Source organism: Ptychodera flava, chromosome 8 (genome assembly GCF_041260155.1).
Source record: "Ptychodera flava strain L36383 chromosome 8, AS_Pfla_20210202, whole genome shotgun sequence".
Classification (NCBI taxonomy): domain Eukaryota; kingdom Metazoa; phylum Hemichordata; class Enteropneusta; family Ptychoderidae; genus Ptychodera; species Ptychodera flava.
Window position 1 is genome coordinate 31,104,661 of NC_091935.1, and position 25,251 is coordinate 31,129,911.

A 25,251-nucleotide genomic window follows, 5' to 3' on the forward strand; every position below is an offset into this window, starting at 1 on the left:
ACATACACACACACACACACACACACACACACACACACACACACACACACAGACACAGACACTGTCAAAGGGATACAGATACAGACCATTGGTGGTGATGATAACCATTGATTTTGGTGAACTCTTCATCCCAAGTTTTTTGAAATCAGTCTGTTACTACAGGTAATCTAGCATAGAAAAATCTCCTTGAAGCTGTGATTACTGATTTATTTCTATCACTTTTGTTCCGTGTGTAAAATACAGTTTCTTGTACAGCTCCCGAAATTCATGTCCAAAAAAATGCCCAGTGCATAGTGTTCGGTGTGACAAAATATCCTGTGCATTTTTACTGTCCAATGTTATTGTTGACAACTGATTTCTGGTCCGCATGAGAATTTGTTTGTCAACAATGGCGTAACAACGTACAGTGAACAACGTACAGTGTGTTTGCAGGGCTGGTACTTGATATTTTATCAAAGTTATCTTAGTAGTAAGAAGAAAAGTTTACTTGTTCCAGGGAAATGTAGATCATGATAATGTGATCTCAAGTTTCTACAATTGTCCCTTCTTGTCTAGGAGTTCCTTTAGAAGTTCCTTAGCTTTGAAGTCCAGCTGTGATCTTTCACCTGGCATGATAATGGACAGAGCAATGTTTCCGACACAGTGGCAGTCAAGGTCAAAGATAAAAGCAGACACTACTACATGGCCAAGATAAACAAACAAAAGACCATGCTTGCTGTGATGGTTCACCCTTGATCACACAGAACATATTAAGACTATCTGCTGTAAATTAGTGTAGATAACACCACAGAGCCATTTGTATTGTAAACTGGCATGGACATGGGGAGGCAATGTGGAAACTATAAAAACACAAGTCAAAGACTTTCCATTCTCGCGAGCCAGAGCAATAATTTAACGGGTAGCGCTGAGCTGTTGCCGTAAAGAGGCGCGTGGTTTACGACGATGAGACTTTCTCACACTGCATTATTCTGCTCGAGTACGTTAAGGCGAGGCTCGAGAAATTTCTTATGAATATGCAAATTTGTACTAATAAATATTCATGTTTCCCTGAGCGCGCGCGCTCAGCTTGATTCAACCCGGTCGCGGACGTGTATGGTGTGCGAGTACTCGCGAGTGTAGCCTTCGAGGCTTCAGCTCATGTGGGCAAAAGACCCAAACGGAGATTTGGAACGGCTATTTATGTCACCCAACTTCACCGTTTCGGTCTTTGGCATATCAAGAGCATTTCGAAATGAACGCAGTTTGACGAAGGATATTGTGGCTACGCTATCATGGTTGCCGCCTGGGGTTGCCGCCATCAGCACATGTTGATCCCTGATGTGGCCCACCACTTGTTTTCGCCATCATTCATCAAAGACAGACAGGGGTGTTTTGCAACAACTGGTTGTCACTACTCACGACATGCACAAAAAAACGTCAGAAACAAAAGCGAGGTCGAGTATTTTATCGATCTCCAGAACTGCTGTCGCACCTACGCGATCGCTGAATGTGTGCTGAAATGGACGCGGCCGCCTCGTTACTAGGATACAGTCAGCTGTCTCTACCCATAAAGCATTGTGTGTATGTGGTCCCTGGATGGGCTTCCCCAGGGGCCTGCATAGGGATTCCCCGGGCCGGCTAGAGTCCCAAATTACGACAAGAAAATTGCCAAAATCCAGCCGCTAAACTTGTTATTTTTTTTAAATCGCTGATTTGAATATTATATTGACATGTTTGTCAATATCATGCTGGCAATTCTTTATCCCAGAAAGCAAGTGCAGGCACAGTTTGACCCCAATTACGCTCGTAATGGAGGTCGTCCGTCAAGGGTCAGCTGATATTTTGTGGCGAGTCATTAATACGGGGGCGAAATTTCTTACAGTATAGGTCGCACTAGTGATGGAAAGTGGGGTCAACGCGGACAGTGTGGTTATTTACAGGATATGGGGGAGTCTACCGGCTGGATTCTGTGCTCGAACAGACAATACCATTTTCGAACCAAAAATACCGTTATTTAGTGAAATAAATTATTATTTCCGGGATTTTATCAACATAATACTATTTTGCGGAGTCGTTTTTATAAAATACATAAACAAAGTTTGACTAATACGGAAGGATGTGCCGATTTAGCCAGTAAAACCGAAACGCACTCGTCGATAGAGGGCGCCCTTGCGGGAGCCGTGCCTTAACATACTCGAGTGCTCTTGATCTTTGCCATACAATGATGACTGCCCTCAACTGTCTTGCTGTGCAAAACTCATTTGGCAATCCGCCTGTTGTTTGTATGGTTTATTTGAGAGCTGTGTAGATCTCAAAGTGCCATGCACAATCATGCAGCCGTTTTACATTTTAACTTCAAGTTGAAATTGAAATTTGCCTAAAGGTTCCCCATTTGTCTGTAAACCATTGAGCGATTGGTTCCCCATTTGTCTGTAAACCATTCAGTGATTGGTTCCCCATTTGCCTGTAAACCATTCTGTGATTGGTGCCCTGTTGGCCCGTAAACCATTCATCAATTGGGGCCCATAAACCATGCTGTGATTGGTTAGGCAATAGACTGTACAATAATTGGCGTTTACAAAAGCTGACAAAGTTCTGCTGCTAAATTTACAACCGATTACTGAAAGATTGAAATCCCTGATTGATTTTCAGCAGTATACTTGTAACGTACACTGCCCATGGTAACTGGTTGCATCTCCTGTCATGACTCCCATTTGTTGAGTGTCCCTGTCGTTTTAGTATAGTACTGTCTTATTCTTGTACACACAATTACAATAACATTGTTCAATAAGTTGAATCATTCACGTCTCTTTTATCAACCATCACATTCTGGGTGTGAATCGACAAAAAAAAGCCTTTTATTTCTGTTCAGATCCATAAAAAAACGGACAGAGCAGTTTATATAGTGAGGTTTGATATTGGCATGCCGTTCTTCAACAATATAGCATAATGAGAGGTGAAGCATTCAATCATTTGATTTCTGCAATGCTCCTCCAGTGGAGGAAACAAACAACCTCATCCAGTGGAGGAAACAAACAACCTCACTCAGGAAGTCTGCATAAAACACATGACTCTCCGTTTATTACATTTAATATATTTTACCACCTACCAGATTACAGTACTAGAAGATTAGGCATAATAAAAGATTTACATGCTATATAAATGGAAGACAAATGTGATCAATTGATATTTCATCATGAAGTCATTTTCTTTAATACCTCCTCCAAAATGTCTTGTTCGAAGACTGCGTTATTAGTTATCATGTGAATACAGAACGCACATCGTGACATGTCCTTGAGCCAGTCAAGCTAACTACATGTAGTTCATTGATAAATGACATTGTTAAAATGTTCTTGCTACATGAACAAAATAAAAATACAAATAGAAAACAGAAATCTGATATAAACGTGAAAATTTGAAGTCCAAAAGAGTGAAGGTCTGTTTCTTATCCACATCCCCCACTTTAGACCATCAAAAGTAAAGTTTTTTCATCTACTGAAAAGAATTTTTATGAAATGACTGTGCAACAAAAGACAGAAAATGAAAGTGTTTATTCTGTACCCAGTGAAAAGCACTAGACAGACAATATTGTGCCGGCTTCTCACACACTTGTTTTTTCATTAAGATGTCTGTTTCTGTTCAAACTGCAGCTTTTGCCGAGGTGCAAAGATTCACTGGTCTGGTTGACACTTCTTATCATAAACACTTAAACACTTCTTATCATATGGTGATGGCTTCATCCAAACAAACAAACATGAACAATGCCATTTGAAGTATAAGTAAACTGATACACCAGCATTTACACATACATTTTGTAAAATACGGTGAATGAGAAACAAACCTGTAAATTTTTTGGTTAGAATTTGAAGAAAAAGTTTATATGAATACAAATCTAACAACTTTTTTCCGTTATGCTGTAGTATTATATATGTCAAAGAGATACAGAAGACGCTATACAGGATAACTAATTTACCTTTTTGAACTGTCATTGCAAGTCAATCAAGAGTCTCAGTAACCCAGATCGCTGAGAGACATTCTTCTTTGGGGCAGATTAGTATGGAGTCAGAAGAGCAGTATGGGTAAACAAGAGTAATCAACCAAGCTTTGTGTTCATGATCAGAGGATGGGTCTTATGAATGAATGCAGGATGACTTTAACCCTTTCACCACCATGGTATGGCCCAGACCCATTGTTATCAATGGTGAGTGTGGGCCTGTCTACAGGGAATTGGGGGTGAACAGGTTAAGACAGAATGCACCTCAGGGACAGATATTTGGACTTGTAGACTTGACTGACTTTTGAGAGCCTCGGATTCGGTGCATTTTGAAGCTCTGCAAGTCAGTAGACTTTTCATCATCTTATTTTTGTGAAAATTACAAATTTAGTTTTTTCCGCCATGGTTTTAGCACAACAATGGCAGCCATTTTGAATATGAAATTTATTTCCATAGTTCCAAAATTTCAAAAGTGACCCCCATTTTAAAGCTCTGGAAGGTAGTAGACTTTCTAAACTTCTTTTTTGTGAAAATTAAAAATTTAATTTAATTCCCCCACCTGTGGTTTTTGCACGAGAATGGCAGCCATTTTTTAATATCAAATTTATTTCCATAGTTCCAAAATTTCCAGGGTGACCCCAATTTTAACTTTTGATTTCGAAAGAGAATGGTTAAAAGTTTCCTTGTGGAAAGTTGAGCAAAAGTTTAACTCTCTCAAGTTTGAGGTGCATACCACCTTAAATAATTCAAATTCAAGGACTCTTTCAGTCAAAAATACTTTGAAATCTGTGATAACATACGTTTTGGTATTTCATTGAAAAGTACTAGGCGGTAGGGAATACCAAGTGACCGTTGAAGATTGTATGGCGCTTGATACTACTGTCAAGCACAACATTTTGGTACTCAGAATGTTTGTCAACTCTGACCCATACTCTGTCACCAACAGACAAGTTCAGGTGCACACTTTGACTGATCAATCCCTCCCAATTTCCGGCATCAGAGAACAACCTCCCGGATGTTGCATCGTTAAACATTATAAATGCAGCTACATTCTTGTTCTTGTCTTTCAAGGTAGTGAACATAAAGAAATACACCCCAGCAATTTGACAGGTGAAAACACCTGTGCTTTCGTTCAAATCATCACCAACATTGAGAATAGTTACATCGTAAGTTACTGTTTTGTATTCGGAACCGCCAAAGATTGCAGAAGACCTCGCAACAGAAAAAGCAGACCATTCATAATAAGTATAAGGCTCTCCCTTCTCACCCTTGACCCCGGGAGCACCCTTATGGCCTTTCATTCCACGGATTCCCAGTTCTCCTTTACTTCCTGTCATTCCAGGTAGACCAGCCTCCCCTCTGCTTCCAGGGATTCCCATAATACCGCTATCTCCCTTGTCGCCTTTGGCACCATTTCTTCCAGGTGGGCCCATAGGACCTTGACTTCCCATTGTACCGTTTTCTCCCGGTGCACCGGCATCGCCTATGGATGTAAATGGAGAAAAGGCTGGTGACGATAACTTTGTATTTGTAATTTTATGCCAAAATTTCTGTCGCCTGTGCTTTTCGCAATAATTATCATTTTACTCACCAAAATGTTGTGCTGCACAATCCAATAAGGTGCAAGGTGGCAATTTTGTTCAAAGCTATTGATATGCTGAAACAAATGTTACAAACTTGATGCTTGTCAAGATATCGTACACTCAGATATGCCGCAAGTCAACCACTTTTTTACAAATCTTTTCATGGCCACAGTCGCTGCATAGGACCTCATGTACCTGAACTTGTTTCATACAAATGTTAGATCAATTCAAACTGTACATCAATTTGTTTCATGGTACAATCCTGTATGGCTGGCCAGGGGGCTGTTTTGTTCCCATGTTATTATGCGACATTATGTGAACTGATTTGTTGGCAAAGGAACATAATAATTGTTATAGTATCCAATGGCCTGTTGATTAGCTTTGAAAACACTGTCATAATACATAAGCATATAATCAGATTCATAGCATAATGGCAAAAACAAGTTCAATTCCAAGTTCACATAATAGTTTGTAGAAGCTACAGATGATAGTGCAAGTTTGTTGTAACATGTAGCAAACATGATCAAAAAGTTGGTTGGGACTATCAATTCAATTTTACTGCAGGAGAATTCTGCTCTAAGAAAATGCTGAAACACCAAGACGATTTGGCAACATAGCATCACAGTAGTCCATCATAATTGTGGAAGAAATGATAAATTTTGTAGCAACAAGTCGAACTTTCACATCTGTTTGCATGCTTACAAGGTGACAATAGATGGGAAACACAATCATAAACAAACAGATCAAAATATGCATATTGTTGATTTACTCATTTTGAAAAAAAATACAAAAGTGGATGTGAGTGAAAAATCTAGTCTAGATAGTAAAAGTCCAGGTATTGAAATCACATGAACCATAGATGGTAGTACAACAAGCCACTACTGTTAATGGATGAACAGACAAATTAAAGCTTTTGACTTAATACTCTACCGGTCCAATGTGAGAAATTTGAAAAATGTTGTAAGATGACAGAAAAAAGAGGTATGCTCTGTGAATAGTGTAGAAATTATCTGTGAATATTTTTTTAAACGACGCTAGCTTTTAAAAGATATTTTGGAGAGGAAGCAAGTCAGCAGGCAGAGATAGTAACATTTCAAAGGTTTCCATGGCAGATGCTACAAAAACTGAATGCCATAGCTTAAGCTGAAATGCAAAGTTCCTACTTGGGTTAAACATGAAACTGGCAGTAGTCAGTTTACTTTGGTTTCTATACCCAGGTTGTCTTCGATACTGCAATGATGGCTGCCACTGTCTCAAGTTTGACAGTGACTCTATCTTGCTTCACACTAGAATGGTTTCCATTTGAAAACAAAAATTTGTGAGAAATAGGATGGAAAAACCTTACCCTAGCTGGAAGATAGATGAGCTAAAGGTAGTTTGTGCTTCAAAAATGAAAGACTTAAACTTTTGCTTAAACTTTCTACAAGCAAACTTTCAGCACTGGGCAAATTTTGGTACTAGAGGAACAAATTACCCAATATTTGCAGATACTTGAAATTCAAAATGGCTGCCATCTTTGTTGGGTAAAATAAAGTTATCCAATTTTCACAAAACTAAGCAGGTGTAAACTTTCTTCAGTCGATATGCTTCAAAATGAGGCTCCACACATGGTAGGCCAAATATCTGTCCCCCACAGGTATGTGCATTCTGCTCTTAGTCTCTAAGATTAGAAACTTTTTGCAGTAAAAGAAGAGGAGGAATTGGATAAAAATAGTATGGATCATGACAACTTTGCGAAAAGTTACCATTGTTGAATTTTGGGTGAAAAACTATATACATACCGGTAGATACAAAATTTGTGAAGAGTTACAGTAATTTACCAGTGACCATTTCATTTGGTTGCATACTACAATGGCAATGATGCTATGCTTAGCGAGTAAAAACTGTTGCTCTCACCTTTCTCTCCTCGCAAAATGCCAATAAGTGGCATGTCGTTTTGTTTACCACAACAGTCAACACAGGGCTCACTTGTTGGAGAACCGCCTGGAGGGCTCAGGCTCCAAACTGAGGCACTTCCAGTCAAGATGAAAACCACAGCAATGTACATCTTCATTGTCAAACTTTGCTAGCTCATGTTGGCTCCCTTTGGTTGCAGTTGGTTGGCCAATTTCTTCAAAGTCTGTCCGTGCGAATGGTCCACTATGTTTTTCACAATAAGTGAAAATAATGATACAATTCTGAAAACCTAGAGAAAAGTGGCCTATGTGTTTGTGCTCTCTCCGAAAACTTTCTTGTCTGTGATTTTATCGTGCCAAGTGTGCCTTTATATAGGCTTTGGAGACTCGATCCTACACATTGAAATCATATCTTAATGTAATTATTGTTAGTCCCCTTGAACGAAGTCGTGGGGATTTATATTTAGGCTCCATGTGTCTGTCCATGCGTTCGTCTGTCCGTCCCTACAGATATCTCAGACATGCCTGAGCCAATTCCTTTCAAAGTTGGTAAAATGATAATACACCATGACATACATATGCAAATTTATTGCTGTGGGTGTGGCGTGCATAATTAGTGCTAATTTGAATAACTTGGGATTTTTTTATAAAAGTGTTTTGTTTCCAGAGAGACTGTGTTAGACTTGATGAAACTTTGAAACTTTGTACAGGTGTTGTCACACAGAGCTCTTATAGTGCACAGAGATGTTTAGCATTGTCATTTAACTGCTTGTTTGCACATTTAATGAATTTTCATAATTAGTATGCTATCTCAAGAAATACTGCATTAACTATGACGAAACTTGGTACATTTGTTGAGCTCTAAGTCCTGAAATGGCTTACAAAGACGTTTAGTAGTATCATGTCAATTAATTGCCAATTCGTATATTCAGTGAACTTTCCTCATTTGCATGCTATGTTGAGAAATACTGCATCAATTTGATGAACGGGGTACAGATGATGATCTCTTAGTACTGTAATTAATAGTGTGCAAAGACATTAAGTAGTATCATGTCTTTTTGAATCACTAATTTGCATATTTAATAACTTTTCATTATTAGTGTGGTATATCTAGAAATACAACAACAAATTTGATCAGATACTGATCTTACAGTGCTGTACATAATAGAATGCAATGGCACTAAGTGGTACCGTTACAATTAATTGCTAATTTGCATATTTAAATAATTTTTGGATCGGGTGAATATCAAGAGGCATTGCATCAAATATTATGAAGGTTGCTACAGATTATTATCTTACAGTGTCATAAAAGCGTGCAAAACCATTAATCAATATACTGTCAATTAATTACTAATTGACATATTTAATGACCTTTCATAATTAGGGAGGCAGGCCACATTAGCTTCTTATGTTTTTACTAGACCATCATCAGTCCCTTGTGCCTTGTCTGTTTCTTACTGGTGTAGTCTCTCGCACATTCGCACATGCGATGGTGTGGGAAATCAAAGCTTAACTCCGAAGGTTGGAGGTGTTAGCTGGGCATTCTGAAAGCAGCTGGGTATAACTGCAAGAACCGAAAGCACAAGGGACTATCCTCTCCAGCTGGGCCCTCAACGACAACAACAGGGAAAACCCTGACAGGTGAAGTGGGTCACAGGTCAGCCAGTCACAGCATTGCCAGCTGGAAACAGTACCAATGCAACATGGCGACAGCAAAGGAGCTTTACTACAGCAAAGCCTTGGAGGAACTAGGATATTTGCATTGCAAAGACTTTCAGAGACTAGTTATTGATGGTTATGCTGCTGGAAAAGATGTATGAATTGCACGGAATCAGACCTGCACTATGTTACGTTGTGTTTGTCTGAAAGAAGCTTCATGTATAAGACATTCAAACAAAATCAGACGGGAAATGTTCAAGTTTCACTACATGCATACATTAGTGAATACAGCATGCATAATTAATACAGCCACTGGTCTCAGACTCAAGACAAGGTGACATACTCTATGATCTCACTCGCACATGAACTCCATGCAAAATTCTTCCTTTGCCTCTGCTCTGTTTGAGATGTCATATCTCATGAATAATTGATAGCAACCCAAGTCCTGCATCGGAGGACAGTCCCTTGTGTCAATGTATGCTTTCGCTTGCGATTCCCTCACCATAATACGAAGATTTAACAATCAAGAAAGACAGTTGTACCAGTAGCTAATTATAGTAAGTCTCTTCTGTAATAAACATTGGCCCAGGGGCATTTTTAGTTCTTATCTGGGCTTATGATTTTTTCATGTCAAAAGCCATTACTCCAACATGCCTGGACTATTTTCTTGCAGATTAGTTGAATTTTGACATTTCAAGAGCCAATGCATGACATACCTAAATCTATCCAACTTGGTAAAAGGACATAACCCTATGCCATTCGTACTATTGTCTACTTGTTTACAAGCCAATCCAATATGGACATCAGTAACACATAGGTCTTTGGTACCCTCAGTTCTATTTTCATGTGTATCATATTGACTTCAATTTACTGGTCGTTACTTCCACTGACAAGTTGCCAATTTCAAGTGGGGACTATGTCATTGTCAATGACTTGTTTTGATTGTTTAAGAACATGACTTGCAACAATCATTACATGTTTCACAGTTAGAGTTTCAAAGATCCTGAAATTGATATTGCAAGAAGTGAAAGTTGCCGGGTATCAGGCAATGAAATTTCATAGCCGTGTACATCACATTTATCATCTCCAACATCACTGTCTTTTGTTGGTCATATGAGATGCTAGTAGCTCTTCCTCTTTCAGTCATTCTCTGTGGTCGTTTCACCACCTTCATTTTCACACCACTGAGGGCGCTCTTGATGTGATCTGTTTGTAACTTTTTAACTCTGCTCCAACAACGTTTATCCATGGAGGTAGAAAGAAAGTTCTTGGTACCTCCATGATTTATCCAGGCTACCTGAGCTGTTTATATCTCCATTTGGCCCTATAATGACCTTTTTTTCCTTGCCTGACAAGATACCTTACCTAATTTGTTGTTTTATGTGCTAGGGAAGTTGGATGAGCTACTGAGGAGAGAATTTGATCTGGTATGATGCACCCACTCAGAAATGTGAGACTTGAACCAGGCTATCATAGCCATAGGTTTTTAATGAAAACCATCTTAGGCCAAAGTAATTAAATTCTTTGTTTTGCGTACCCACCCACGTAGGTTTTTAAGGTTTTCATGAAAAACACACACAATGTATTTGAATAGGAAATTTTAGGACATGACCGCTTAGCTTTTCTGAACTAAAATTTTGTGACAATTGTTTATTTGATACAATCAAATTACATTGTGTTAATTTTCTTGTGTGTGTTTTTCAGCCGCTTAGACGCGTACCTTTTCGCATTTTGAGTGGACGCAAAACAAATATTTATTACTTTGGCCTTCTGGCAAATACATACAACATCCATAAAGCAATGATTTTGACCCTTTTACCATCATGGTTTAGCCCAAAGTCAGTGTTATCAATGGTGATTGTGGACCTGTTTACAGGGAATTAGGGTATAGCAATATATTATACTAATATTTAAAATAGTATTAACCATAATTCCTAGGCTTATATTGACCACTATGTGACTTTTGCGCTTTGTTTTAAATGTTGATTTGTAAATAGTGGTATAATTCTCATTAGTGTTAGCATTTCATTAATATTTTAGGATTAAATCTTGATTTTATTTTGGTTTACAGTATTAAAACACCAGAGTGATGTCATCTATCAGATCATTTACCTTGCATTGCACAGCTTCTAATACCAAGTTTGGCGTACAGAGTATTGCCAAAACTTTTGTCCAATAAATGGTGTTGCATTTTTAAGAGAAGATGAAAATTTCATTCTACTGTTCAAGGTTCTTTAGTTGACACTTTTACAATCAGGGTCGGTACTCACCTCGAAAGTCCTTAAAAATGAAATTGGCCCTGGAAAATTGATAATCTGCCGACAGTTTTCAAAACTGGAAAGATGATGAGTAGGGCTAGGCTAAGTTAAAGGATTTATGAAAATACATAATAAAAATGATATCAGGAAGACGGTATTGTGGACATGAAAAGGTCCTTGGAAATTGCTGAAAATGACCGTGGAAGTCCTTGAATTTTAAGTAACTTGAGTAATATGGACCCTGTTTAGGGACGTCAAAAGATCAATCTGATGAAAATGTTAAAAGTTTAGGGGTTGGGGAGAGGGGTTTAACCCCAAAAAAGGTTTCTATCAGACAGAAACAATATAGTGATATTGTATTGCTTTCTGTGTTAATCTCTTTCAGGAATGGGATGGACTTGTCAGGATTGCATTTACAAGGAAAAACAAAACCCTGGGAGCTGCTTTCAAGTAAGGCTCACTTCCTGCCAAGTTTACAGAATTTGCAGATTGTTTTGATTGAGCGGTGTCTTCTGGTTTCCTGTCAGAGTAGCTGGTGATGGACACAAACTCATCATGAACTGAGACTTTGCCTCAACGGCTGATATGTGATATCTCCTGAGAAACAAATCAAAGTTAATGGTGTTTTCCGATGTATTGAATGTGGCAAGAAATTAGATATTCGGACTCAATTTTATATTCTGTTTTTGGTATGCTGCTCGTGTGGACAGCTCAAAGCTTGTGGATTGAATGAGATTTTCATGATCTGAAATTTGTAAACACCAAAAACAAATGATTTTGTACTGATCAAGTTATCAGTGTTATCGGTAAATTTTGGGTGTGAAAGACAATGATTTATAGTTTCCTCCAGGGAAGTTGGAGCAAAAGTAGTGCATTACATTTAGACAGTATTAACCCTTTGAGCGCCAAGTCAATTTTTTTTGCCTATATCAAAATTATACGTCAGTCAATTTTTTTTCTACTAATTTTTGCAAATATTTTGATACAAATCTGAAGCCAATAAAATGTGATGTTCATTTGGTCCAAAACTGTCAAAAAAGTTACAGAAAAATTCACAAAATTGGTAAAATGTTGCACACTATAATTTTAGTGAAAAAAATAGCAGCGCTCAAAGGGTTAATCATTTCACAAGGATTGCTGTGGGGTTATCAAAGAAACATCAAGAGAGTCCATCAATACTGTTACAAAGTACAATCAACATTGTTTGGATAATTGGGAAATTTAAATTTCCAGATCTTACCTCAAACTCCCTGAGAGCAGAATATCACTCGACTGTCAAAGGGTCAGTGAAATAGTCCTCCTCATTTATAAGCACTTTATAGGAGATATGATCACAGAACCTTGATCAAAATGTGAACCTTCATGAGACCACGGTTACTCTACCCCATGATGACACTGAAGCCTATGCCTGTGTTTTGCAGTGCTTTGCCTTGCCAGCAGTGCCAATTACAATACATTGATATCACTTTCTATGCAAAGATAACAAATTTTGTGAATTGATGTTTGGAGTATTGGTTAATTCACTTGCCTGGTGACTTCAATGTTTGCAGTTTTGCTGGGGTTGAGGGGGGGGAGAATGTGACATATGAAAGGCAAATCTAAACAATGGAGTAGCTTAGTGGCTTAAACTTAATAATGTTCTGTTGGCAGGCACAGTACAGTGGTAGAAATGATGGACAAAAACTACAGGATACACTGTTCCATCAAAAATATTGTAAGTATCATCATGTGCAGTGAAGATCTTGAAGTAAATTTTGATGGCAGAAATTTTCACAATAATCTGAACAATTCAAAGCCTAGTGTCTTCTTTGCTAAGTCAACGTGATTCTTTAGTTTATGGAGACCTTTCAGTTCACATGAATCTGACCCCCAGTAATCACATGACCCTATGTGATAACATTGAAAGCCATGTAGATTGGATTGGCTTAGTAGTTGTAAGTAATAATGTAAAAGTTTGATGAAGCTTGAAACAGAGACTTGAAAATAAGTATAGATTTCATTGTTGCTTTAAGGCCGCAGGGCTTGTTTGAGGATGTGGAACTGAGATAATATTCCGTGTGTGCACTTCAATAATGCTGTCCAATTTACACCTTCTCAATCAATGTGAAGTTTTCAAGTTCATTTTATTTTAAATACTCGTGAATGACATTAGTATTGTCATATCACCAGACAATGAAATGAACCAGGTATGTACACAGTCGGTGTCAATCAAATATCAAAGTACATCCAAGATATTTGTCTCTAAGTTTCCACACATGCTCAGTAACAGTATATAAAGTAAGCATTAAAGAGCGCCCTCTATACTGAGATACTGACTTTTTCACATTGTTTCAGCCTTTAGAAGCAGACTTTGATATGAAGACCAAGGTAGAAGAGATATTGGAAAAGAATGACTTTGCTAGGCTTCGAGCCCGAACGATGGATATCGACGATTTTCTTAAGTGAGTGTTCATCTTTGTCATATACTGTTCAGTCCATTTGTGGTTGCAAACACAGTCCTGGTTGGCCCAAATCTAAAACGGCCTTAAACCAACTCATCCCCATTAAAAGCAGCCATCGCAGGCTGAAAAGCTAAATTAGCCCAAAGCTATAGTGTGTGCCTGCAAAATAAAATAAAATTGCACTTTGTATACAGTTTATACTCAGTATTAGCAGTAGATGGTTTGTAGTGGGTGTGAGGTTTGGAATTAGATAACGGATAATAGATAATAATAAGACAATGGTTGTCATAGTCTGAGCATAAGTGCACATAAAACCCTGCAAGATCAAGCAACATAGAGCTACACAAGGATTAAGGTTAGGGTCCATTAGTTTGGATGTATGTGTGTGTGTGTGTGTTTTCTGTGTGTAGGGCAATAATCTGGTCAACTTTTCGGGGTCATTCAAATGTATGCTGACTTTTTTATTTTCCAAGATGGAATTTTTTGTCTGAGTTTATTGTACATTGTCAGTGAGTTCAATGACTTTGCCAAGCGTTAGTTTCAATCCAAGTTGGGCTCATTCCAACATTATGTAAATATTTTAACATCTTATTTTAACATCGCCGGAAATTGTGGACTAGAGTCTCTAACTTTACTCGGTGACAATTGCAAAGTTATACTTTGTTTCTGCCAGTCTCGTGTTTCAAAACCATGATAACATATTCAGAAGGCCTGACCACAAACTGCAGAATAATTAAAGGCGCAAAACAGACATACTTTCTCTGAATTTTAACTGGCAATGTGGCCTTTTGCTATTGGGTGCTGTACATACTGACAAACTGGAACTTGCAAGTAGCACTGTGTTATAGTTGTCTTAAACGTAAAATTGATAAAAAGAAATGTCCTGTGAACAATCCTTCTTTTCATCTTACAGATTATTGCATTGTTTTAACTCCAATGGAATTCACTTTGCTTAACAAAGGACAGCGAAGGAGAAATAAGCATGACTTGCATCTCCCAAGAGAAAGAGACAACTCTAGAAGGGAGGAGAATCAAGAGACCAGTCAGACTGAAAACAGAACTAGGAAAAATGATGTTGCCCACTGTCTTCAGAACCCAGTCAACTAAGGACTTTTTGCTGTTGTCAATTTGTAGGCTTTACCCATTGATAGTTCTAATATGGACAGCAGCTGTAACTGTTGATGTTTTGCTTCCTGTTTTTGTTTTTTGTCACTTTCAGATTCTTGTTCTACTGCCTAAAGCACATTGATATTTAAATACCAACTATCTAGCTTGTCAACACAGTGTTTTGTTCATGGAAAATGCATCGTTATTGTTTGCATTTGAATTCTAGTCTGGACCAATATTGACTTGTCAACAATAACAATACAGTTCACACATGTACAGGCTGAGTTGACAAGCTGAATACTGTCCATCTCAACTTGCTTTAGGGAGTAGGCCAAGAAACTGTAGTTGACATTAAAATCCAAAACTGAACAAAAATTCTCAAAACTGTTGCTTTCATCCATCCTTACCAAAGAAGACCTACCCCTGGATTTGCCTTCAGAGGTATTGAACAGAAAGCTGGACACTTTGCTCTTGGATGAAGGAGTTTATTTGCAGGAAACTAATGCTCAAAACAGACTTCACATATTTCGATAAAGTGAGAAAGATTACAATATTCGGTGCGTTCAGCTCAACACATCAGATTGTAGAAAAGTTTTGTATTCCAATGGGTGTTTACATGCGTGAGTGTCGGTAGTGTGCTGTACAACGTACCTACTATTATATAAATTGGGTGAAACCACACTAGTCTGTAAATACACAACTTATTGTCGAAAACCTGCCACCAGACTACAGAAAATAAAAATGCTTGCTCAATTTAACGATGAAAATAAAATTGTTTTCTCAAGTTGAAAATGTTATTGGGCTAATTTATTTTTCTGAAATAATTGATAATTATGTAATAAGTAGAATACTGTCAAATACTTGATATATGCATAGACCTTCTGTTTTAAAAGTCTATGATATATGATATAAAAGAAAATTTGCCATAGCTGATAATAATTTTCATTGTTTTTTTCTTGAAATAAATCCATACTCTTCTTCTTCATTTTACAGTACATCGTACAACAAAGTACTGTACCAGTGCTTAGGCCATTGTACTACAGTGTACAATTTTCCTGTTGACAAACAAATTCTTGCCAGGGCTATTCTTGTCAATTGTCAACAATAATATTGAACATGACATGGTAATATGCACAGGCTGTGTTGACAATGAGGCATCATGACATGAGTTTAGGAGCCACAACAATTGTGATGGCAAGTTGTCAAAAATTACAGCTAAACAGAGCTGTAAAGTTGCCCCCACTTGTACTTTTTAAATGAACGACAAGTTTTTGTCTTTGCTTTGTGAAATTGCAGAAGGGTTCTTTGGGAATGCCAATCATTGCCAAAATAACATTCCAACAGTCTTAACAGTGCAGTTGTCTTTCAATAATTTTCACTGAGTATTGGCAGGGATTTTCACTCATTCACCCCCTGGTTTCATGGTATAGTTTCACCTGCTCTAATTGAATACAATAGGGACATTCCACTGTCTGATCAACAAAGAGTGTGAGGAACAAAGTGACTCTCTTTGGTCACTACAATGTTGTCAATTTTGTACACTCTATCAAGAGCCTTTGAACTTATTTTTAGTCAGTCCATCATCCAGTGGGTGTTGGCCCAATTTCAGGATGAGGTACCCATAACCCACTACCTCAATGGAGCACTGAGGAGAAAAGTGCCTTTCTCAGGAGCACGACACCATGCTAGAGCCTTGAACTCGCTATCCTCCGACAGTGAGTCCATTACTCTGGGCCTAACGTGCTGGAGTCTCAAACTCACCATCCTCCGACAGTGAGTCCAGTACGGCAGCCTCTTTTGTGGAGGTACCTTGGGTACCCTAACCACTGGTCCACAATGCCTCCACTAATTTCTACCCAGATTGGCAACAAAACAAAACTTGAACAAAACAAATCTTTAACACTGCTGGCAGACAAAATGGGTAAAGAGAACAACGCTATACTGCCACAAGTACAAGTAGTAAATACAAACTCAACCGTATTTCTACATGAAACCTCAAATTTTACCCATGCAAAGTTATATTTAATTACCAATACAATTGTGATTAGCATGATACAAGTACACAGCAATGAACTAAAATTCAATAATGTAGTCTGTCAGTGTTTTGGGCAAAAATTCTGTGCATGGATCTGAAATGTTTAAGAAAGAATGTAGGGGATTTCCCCCAAACCTTTTATTTCCTCTATGTCGATAGGAACATTTCATGGCAAACGAGAAACTCTCAGAAGTATTTCCAAGTGCCTACAGCTTTCTCATGCAAGGTGAAGTGGTGAATATGCTTTTATGACTGAGACATTTAGTCACTGCGATGGATCAAATGGCCATTAAATATTGTGTGACGTTTTCCGTTACTTTCAAGACTGACGCTGTCAAATTCGGAGCGCTTGTCAATCCTCACCCACACTCTATCACCAATGGCCAAGTGTAATGTGACGCTCTGGCTTACCATACCTTCCCAATCTTTATCATCAGCATAGATCCTTGCCTTTTTGCTGTTATTTTGCATTATGAATGCAGCAACACGCGTTCCAGGGTCTTTCATTGTAACAAAGGCAAAGAAATACACTCCTGGAATTTGACAAGTGAAAACTCCAGTGCTTGGGCTCATGTGATTTGCAGTGTTGATAAAAGTGTGGTCATATGTAACTGTCTTATAATCATCACCACCGTTGATAGCTGAACTTCTTGCGACACCAAATGAAGACCATCCACTTGTGGTGGCAACTTCTCCCTTCTGACCTTTGACCCCAGGATTGCCTCTTGTACCTTTCAAACCTTCGAAGCCACGCTCACCTTTCAGACCGGGAGACCCTGTTATACCACGTTCTCCCGCCGGCCCTCTTGACCCAGTCTCACCCTTGTATCCCTTTTCACCTTTGACCCCCTTCAGACCAGTTTCACCTATTGGTCCAGCTTTTCCCACTATGCCATTCTGTCCTGGTTCTCCAGTGTCACCTGGATAACATAAACATGTAAACTATGACAGGAATTCTGTACATTCATATGCTCTCTTGAGCTTTATCATGTATCATGTATAAGAGTTTGAGAAGATGATGCCAATCAACATTGCCAGGATATGTGTGACTGCATGTGTACAACTAGCTTATAACTATAATGATGTTATGTGATGTGAATCAAAATGAGTCACAACCTTACAGCATGGAGGCTGGTAGCAAAGTGAGACTGCTGAGTATTATATCTCAGGCTAGGAGTTTGATCAAAGGCACTAAATTTTCTCTCAGTGCTACAAGTGGAACAATTTTTTCAACCCAGCTAATTCTTTCAACATTTTATCTGGCTTTCCCCCTCAAGGAATTATAATTATGATCTTTTTTTCTGTTTGCCCACTGTGTGCACACCCTATACCGGCATTAAGGTGATATGTGCCTCAAAAGTGAAACTTTTGTCCATTCTCTCACGAAATCAAAAATAAAAATTAGGGGTCACTGTGCAAAAGTTGGTACTAGAGAAACAAATTATCTGACATTTACCGATATTTGAAATTCAAAATGGCTGCCGTCCCTGTGCTAACTCTACAGGGGAAAATAAATTTTCAATTTTCGAAAAAACAAAGACACTGAAAACTTTACTTACGAGAAGAACTTTAAAATATGCCCCACAAGTGGTAGATTAGAAAAGAATTATAAACTTTGAGTCTAAATATTTTTCCCTGAGACACTTTCTACCTAATTAACAAAAGCAGGTGTGATACCAAAACTAAAGGGAGAGGTAAAGGTATACTGTCACCTGTTCCGATTTTGCCACAGTTACCATGGAAAGGGAGAAAATCCAACCAATCACAGATTTTAAGCGGGTGGCCGCTTTTTAAAAAGCGCCCTCACAAGGGCATTTTGAATACCAAGGAATGCCCCTTTGACCAATGGGCATATTTAGATTACAGGTGACTGTATACCTTTAAAGCACTATAATCATAATCAGAGTTTGAATTATTTAACACTGTAAATGTGCAATGCCATTAAAGACATGAACACATAATTTCATCCACCAAGCAACTTTTAACATCGATCTTCTGTCGACCTGCAAAACCATCACCTATGGTGGCCCTGCATTTTCATATATTGCAACTCCCAGGCCACAACTATTAGAAAGGATAATTGTCTCAGCCTGTTGATCATTTGCACATAAATTAATGGTAGACTAATTAACTTTCCAAATTTTTGTCCCATGCAGATTGGGTTCACACGAGCAGGGATTAGTTGTCAAACCATAACAATTGAAACAATTATGACTATAAGATACAAAGGTATAATGCAAATGCAATTTGCAGACTTCATATTGCGGTAAATTTTCATATTGTGGTAAATTTTTTATATTGTGGTAAATTTTTTCTGTGTGGTGATGCAGGGAAATCATTCATTTGTTTTAAGGTCTTTGAATTGCATGCCCACATGCGACAGTGTACAGTTCAGAATCTACAGCATCTGCACTTCCAGAGATATTTAGTGCAGCATGTATGCAGGACTTACCTTTTTCCCCTCGTAAAATGCTGAAAACTCCGGGAGTGTTTGTAGGTTGGTAGTCACAGCAATGCACACATGGCGGCTGATCAGTCTCAGCCGAGGCAAACACAGCATTACTGAAAGCCAGTGAAATCAAAAAGAGCCGGATAACAGGTATTCCCATCATAACTGATGATAGTTCCACAGTTTTAGAGATCAATGTCTGAGTCAACATTTGTCTCGAATGTATAAGGAAAAAAATTTCTGGCAATTACCTCTTGACTGTTCTGGTATGTTCTATCAGGTTATTGGGAATGTGATGAGAGGTCACTATTTTGCCCAATCACGGAACACAGACCTGGGCTATCTCATCATATATGGCATAGTTAATATAATATTTGTTTTATTTTTCAGAACATGTATGTTTACATTTATATACATTTACTAGCCAATTAGAGGCTAAGATCAACCACACAGTCTAAAGGTCACATTTGCCTGCATATATTATTGATATCGTTTGTTCATTTCAGAGAACCATGTAATATGTCACATTTACATAGATTACCTCTACTAGCCAATTAGAGGCTAGTAGTAGGCCGACCAAACATTATAGGTCACATTTGCCTAAATAAATGACTAGTAAGTGTATTTAAGTGGCCGCACGCGCGGGGGAGTTTTATGATACATATATATAGCTAGTCAGCAATTTACATGCAGCAAGATGATATTGTATTCCAGCAAGCATCAGTAGCAGCCTGGCCCACCCACCCACCACTTATTTTACTGCTTCAGACAAATATTATATGTCGCCTTTTGTATCTAAGGAGATTTGCAACTTATTTAGTTTATTTTGAGCATTGTGTTTTTGTTTTGATATTTCCTATTTGTTGGAAAAATAAGAGTAGCTTTACTGCGTGTAACTTCTAGGGGGTTTGCTTTCTTTGTTGTAGACTTTAGTCCTTAGGTTAGTGGTTTTATTTTGGTCAGGTGTTTTTCCCCTCATAGCCAGCAAGCTTTATTTACTTATGATAATCAGCTTGTCAGCCAGCAGCACCTGTCAAGGGGGGATCATGTGACCTGTAGATTTGTAGATATACCTGTTGTGTAGTTTTGTAATAAATACCCCTACTGATCCAAGACACTCATATGTTCATGTGTATTTCAGTTAGTGTCGACCCCCTTGCCTTCTATCCTCAACTTAATTTGCCTACCTTGCTTAACCAGAATTTGAGACAAGATCATGACCAGCAATCGTGATCAATGTAGCAAGTTACATAACGTTTCTTGGAGTCCTTCCCGGTAGTCCTAAGTTCTATGGCATGGACGGGAGAAGAGCAGTGCACGATGCTATAGATATAATTTTTGAGGAGAATCATACCAAAACTGTGTTGTTGGGAGGCTTTTTAAGCGGTTCTAGACAAATGACAGATAGAGTACAAGAGTGACAAAATGGATCTGTGTCAGCGCAAGGAACAGCTATATAACCAACTGAGGTATCTAGCTATTATGAACAACTTCCTGATTTTCAGGAATACGAAGGACATTTATGTTATATCAGGCTTTAGGGACTGGTCAGTTTCTTCAGCCTGGGGGGCCCTGGTGGATTTTATGGGGGGAGGGGTGTTACCCTGTTTTTGACTTTGGTGATAGGAGGGTCACCCATGTTTTTGAAATGCCAAATAAGAGGAGGGGGTCAGCGTGTTTTTGAATTTCGATAGGGGCTCATACTTGCCTAAACTGCATCGATCATGCCAGCCACAAATTTCATCATTCAGTTACATTTTTCGGCGTGCTTAAGGGCATGTTACTTTAAGGATGTACGATCAGTAAAATTATAAAGTAATGTCATTTCTCTAAATTGTCGATTTTGGATTCTCCTTTGTAAGTATTATCAAAATGTGTGATAAAATATAGGGGTCACCGCGCTCGTTTTTGAAATACATGACCATGAATTTTGCCATTTATGAGAGAAAATGCTGAGTCGGCATTTTTTCACCAATGCATTTTCTATGGACGAAATAATTCAATGCTGTTTATCTTAAAAGTTAGCACAGTGACCATATCATTTTATTTGATCACTATTATTTATATCTCTAGACTGAGCTTTGTGCAAATTTTCATGAAAATGACAATAGTAGAAATTGATTTTCCAGCAAATTTCAATGTAATCCTATGGGAAGTGACAAATTCCACACGCGCGTACCGCTCGTACATCCTTAAAGGGACAAAGTTGGCCATTTTTCATGAATTTTGTTTGATACAAGGAGATACTACTTTGTTTGACATGTTGAAAGATACTGAATGAATGGGTGACCATGCATATAGTCGACCCCGGTTTTAGACACGATAAACGAAACCATCGCGAAAATGACTTAATGGCCATGACCATTGATTCATTTTTGCGATGGTTTTATTGTTCTTAAAAAAAATTTATTATAGGAAGGAATCAAATATAAAATAAAGGCAGCCCTGTTTGCTCTTTTCCATCTGGAGAGTATTTAACCCTTTCACCACCATGGTTTGTCCCAAATCCATTGTTTTCTATGGTAAAGTAGGACCTGTTCACAGGGAACTGGGGGTGAAAGGGTAAAATATTAGAAATCTACACCAATCATTCACACATCATCGAAGTTCAAACGGTCTTGTTATCTGGAGGGAAATCCTACTTATTATAATCATTCTGCAGATTGGAAGCTATAGTTCTGTCATTTTTCTTAGCTAGGCAATCACCAGTGATTTCACATCATAGGCTGTCATCATGGTGTGGAGTATGCCACTATCAAAACTGTGTATAATCAACGTTTCAAGATCTCACTGTAAGGGGGGGGGGGGGGGGGGGGGGGGGGGGGTCGTGGTAAGCTTTTTGTTTATTTTTAAGGGGAGTTTAATTTAAACTGGTAATTTGCAAGCTCTGGAGAAAACGCAAAACATGGAAAAATTAATGTTTTCAGTACACTCTTGTAAGTCAGGAAAGAGCTCTAGATTGTATACAAGACATGATTTTTAGATCATTTCTTTCGTATTTGCTGAGGACAACAAGGATGTAAAGATGGAGATGCTTTCATTTTATGCCATATAGATTTGTGCACACATCTGAAAACAATGTCCACAATGGTAACATGCCTTAGCTGTAAATACACAATGTAGCTGTGGCATATCGTTCATGATCAGGTCAGGGGTCATCACCACTGACCCCTGACCTAAACGCAATCAATATGCAACAGCATGCACCACTGTGTATTCACAGCTAGGTGTGTCCCTGAATTGGTTTAATAACAAAGGAAACAAAATCACTTGACTGTCTTTCAATATCACAAATTTTACTTCAACCTATAACTGAAAGATGTACCTCCTACAAAAAAGACAAGATTGTTACATGTCTACCTCAACTACTGTACGTACTAAAATAATTTACAAAAAAGGGAAAATGAAACAATTCTCAAACTCAGAATGACAAAATTTCAAAATATTGTTATGTACAAGTACTGTAGTTGTGGTTGCAAAATTTGTCTCTGTACAACAATTCATTGCAATGGCAATGACCATTGGCGGGGTGCTCTCAAAGAAAACACAATTATGCAAATATTTGACCTTTCACCCCATGACCTCTATCTAGAGGTGATCCATATTCTTTATTAAAAGAATATATAAGCAATAGAGATTTGTCATCAATTACGTGAAATTTCCAAACTACTGCAAATGGGAACTGCCCTATGGAGTTATTTTGAGCTAGCAATTGATTGGCTTAAAGACTCATATACAAATTAACATTTGCTGGAGTTTCATGTTGAAAAATATTGCAAAGCATTAGAGCTCCAGTGTATAAATATATAAAAAATTGCGAAAGTAATTGTTCTACTGGTGAGTACATTTTGTTCTCAAACTAAAGAGCTAAAACTGAAATTGGATATGACAATAATGAACACAGCCACAGAAAAAGTATGTTTTTTACATCCTTCTATTCCGTCACTCCCACACCTACCAAAAGCTTAGAAAACTGATTTCAAGATTTTATGACTTAACTGGTTGTTCTAATAAATTTTATGTACATGCAGATTAGTATGCCCCACTGGGGTTTAATGGCTATGCATACCAATTTTCTTGTCTATATTTTTTTTTTCAAACAAATACACAGACGACTTGGCTAGTCTTAGTTCTGCTGTATTTACAATGATTGCACAGGTTCTTTTTTGTTCCATTCAGTAGCTTGAACTCAACACATACACCAAATTAAAAGACAAAAATATACTGTGTAATCTGTCTTGCATCCTTTCAATGCTCAAATGTTGGTACTGTAGTATTGTTATCAGCTGTAGGATGTTGGCCTTACAAAAAACTAGGTTAAAATCTGTGAAGTGCTGATCAGTAGGAAAGAGTCACTTGTTTTTTTTCAAGTGTGGAAAAAATGTCACCACACGTGATTTACACAAATACTACGATATTTGGGTTTGCCCTTGATATTATGCTGTTCACAGCTTTTTCCAGCTTATTGCTTTGTTTCACTTACTGCCATGAGAAGACGACCTGCTCTAAAAGAGTGCCCTACCGGTATTTTACCAACAACTTACGGTCAAGCATGGTCAATGTACACTTAAAAGGCAAATAACCAACATAACATGTCAGTAAAATCACAGCACTGGAAGAGAAGATGCAAATATTTCTACTTTGGGTTTAACCATTTCACCATCAAATATCTGCACAATGTTTCTCATCTTTTGAAGAAAAGCTGGATCTGTGTACTGTTGGCATTACTCAGTATGCTTTTCTCAAACTGTCTCCATTTTTTTATCGGTTCAAAAGTCAAGTCAGCTATATACTGAGGGAGTGAGATGGCGTGCCCTGTAACCTAAGTCAATTCGGCATATCACTGGACTAACATGTGCTTTCTTTGAATACAAAAAATGGCCGACTCACGGGAACTTTGAGAAATTCCTGGACTCACTGAGAGAGTTTACATTCTTTACAACTTAGAAGGTGCATCAGTAGGGTGGAGGATCTTGTGAAAGATGGTTTTCCGAATGAAAATTAAAATGACAATTACAAGGTGGCAGCAACAATTTGGAACTAAACTATCGACTGGAAAGAAGGCTGATCAACTGATGATGGCATTGGATGCTTTCAATTGCTACTGCATGCTCACATACTGTATTTGGTGAAATACAACATGGAATCCTGCCGATACCTAGCTTCACATCCAACATCCACAGCAAAGAAAAGGTAAATAAAGTTGAAGATCCTTTTATGCTTGAATTTTACTGGAGTATACTAGGGACGAATACTTCTGATACGTCACTGACTGAATTTTCCTTCTTGGACACATAACACTAAAACTGAGATAAACTGAGAAAATCACATTTTCAATCTCTGCGGGCAGTTTCCTGTCACTCTTTCATTTTTTGTCTCTGAAATCTGAAGTCATGTGACTTGAGTACACTATGATGAACTGTAAAACACCATGATGTGTTTCAGAATAGGGTTACTGTGCTGGTATAATATGGATTCTGTAAGTAAACTGGAGATTTGGTGAGTAAACTATAAGGTAAATGTTGTCACACATGTCTGTGAATTATCTGACAAGTTCTTTGCCCAAGTAGTTAATGTTTCTGTGGAGGAAAACAGTTATACTCTGACTTCAATGCAACATAATTCTATAAAGTAACAGACCACAATCGTAGTCGTTCAAGCAGAAAATTACTCTGAAAATATATTTCACAAACCTAGCATCGTTTATCCAATTTATGTACATTATAGAATGTTTCCAGGGTGGATAAAAGCCATCTAGGGATCACATTGAATGTCTCTCTGATAAGCAGTCAAAGTGAAGTTGAAAAAAATCAGATTACACAAACAATATGCCTTAATTTGATCTAGTATC

General features: G+C 38.0%; 3 protein-coding genes across 3 annotated transcripts in view; 1 reads left to right on the plus strand and 2 right to left on the minus strand.

Annotated features, from left to right (window-relative positions):
- Positions 1–15,400, plus strand: part of LOC139139087 (dimethyladenosine transferase-like) — a 33,519-nt gene extending 18,119 nt beyond the window's left edge. The window contains exons 8-11 of the mRNA XM_070707855.1: positions 11,754–11,818; positions 13,019–13,082; positions 13,703–13,809; positions 14,723–15,400. Coding sequence (XP_070563956.1) covers positions 11,754–11,818; positions 13,019–13,082; positions 13,703–13,809; positions 14,723–14,765 — 279 coding nt within the window. The 3' untranslated portion in view covers positions 14,766–15,400. The remainder of the gene's footprint in view (positions 1–11,753; positions 11,819–13,018; positions 13,083–13,702; positions 13,810–14,722) is intronic.
- LOC139139089 (complement C1q subcomponent subunit A-like) lies at positions 4,229–7,801 on the minus strand. The gene is made up of 2 exons (XM_070707857.1): positions 7,453–7,801; positions 4,229–5,456 (listed from the first exon to the last, which is right to left on the minus strand). The coding sequence occupies exons 1-2, from the start codon at positions 7,607–7,609 to the stop codon at positions 4,798–4,800; spliced, it is 816 nt and encodes a 271-aa protein (XP_070563958.1). The 5' UTR covers positions 7,610–7,801; the 3' UTR covers positions 4,229–4,797.
- Positions 15,310–19,734, minus strand: LOC139139088 (adiponectin-like). Its single transcript, XM_070707856.1, has 3 exons — positions 19,404–19,734; positions 16,703–17,871; positions 15,310–15,797 (listed from the first exon to the last, which is right to left on the minus strand). Exons 1-2 carry the CDS (start codon positions 19,609–19,611, stop codon positions 17,213–17,215), a joined length of 867 nt encoding a protein of 288 aa, XP_070563957.1. The 5' UTR covers positions 19,612–19,734; the 3' UTR covers positions 15,310–15,797; positions 16,703–17,212.
- Between the last annotated feature and the right edge of the window lie 5,517 nt (positions 19,735–25,251).

Excerpts from the sequence above, each read along its gene's own strand:
- LOC139139089 (XM_070707857.1), bottom strand. The coding sequence starts at position 7,609 with ATGAAGATGTACATTGCTGTGGTTTTCATCTTGACTGGAAGTGCCTCA. Across the intron at positions 5,457-7,452 it reads CATTTTGCGAGGAGAGAAAG|GCGATGCCGGTGCACCGGGA; the intron begins GTGAGAGCAACA and ends TTACATCCATAG.
- LOC139139088 (XM_070707856.1), bottom strand. The coding sequence starts at position 19,611 with ATGTTGACTCAGACATTGATCTCTAAAACTGTGGAACTATCATCAGTT. Across the intron at positions 17,872-19,403 it reads CATTTTACGAGGGGAAAAAG|GTGACACTGGAGAACCAGGA; the intron begins GTAAGTCCTGCA and ends TATGTTATCCAG.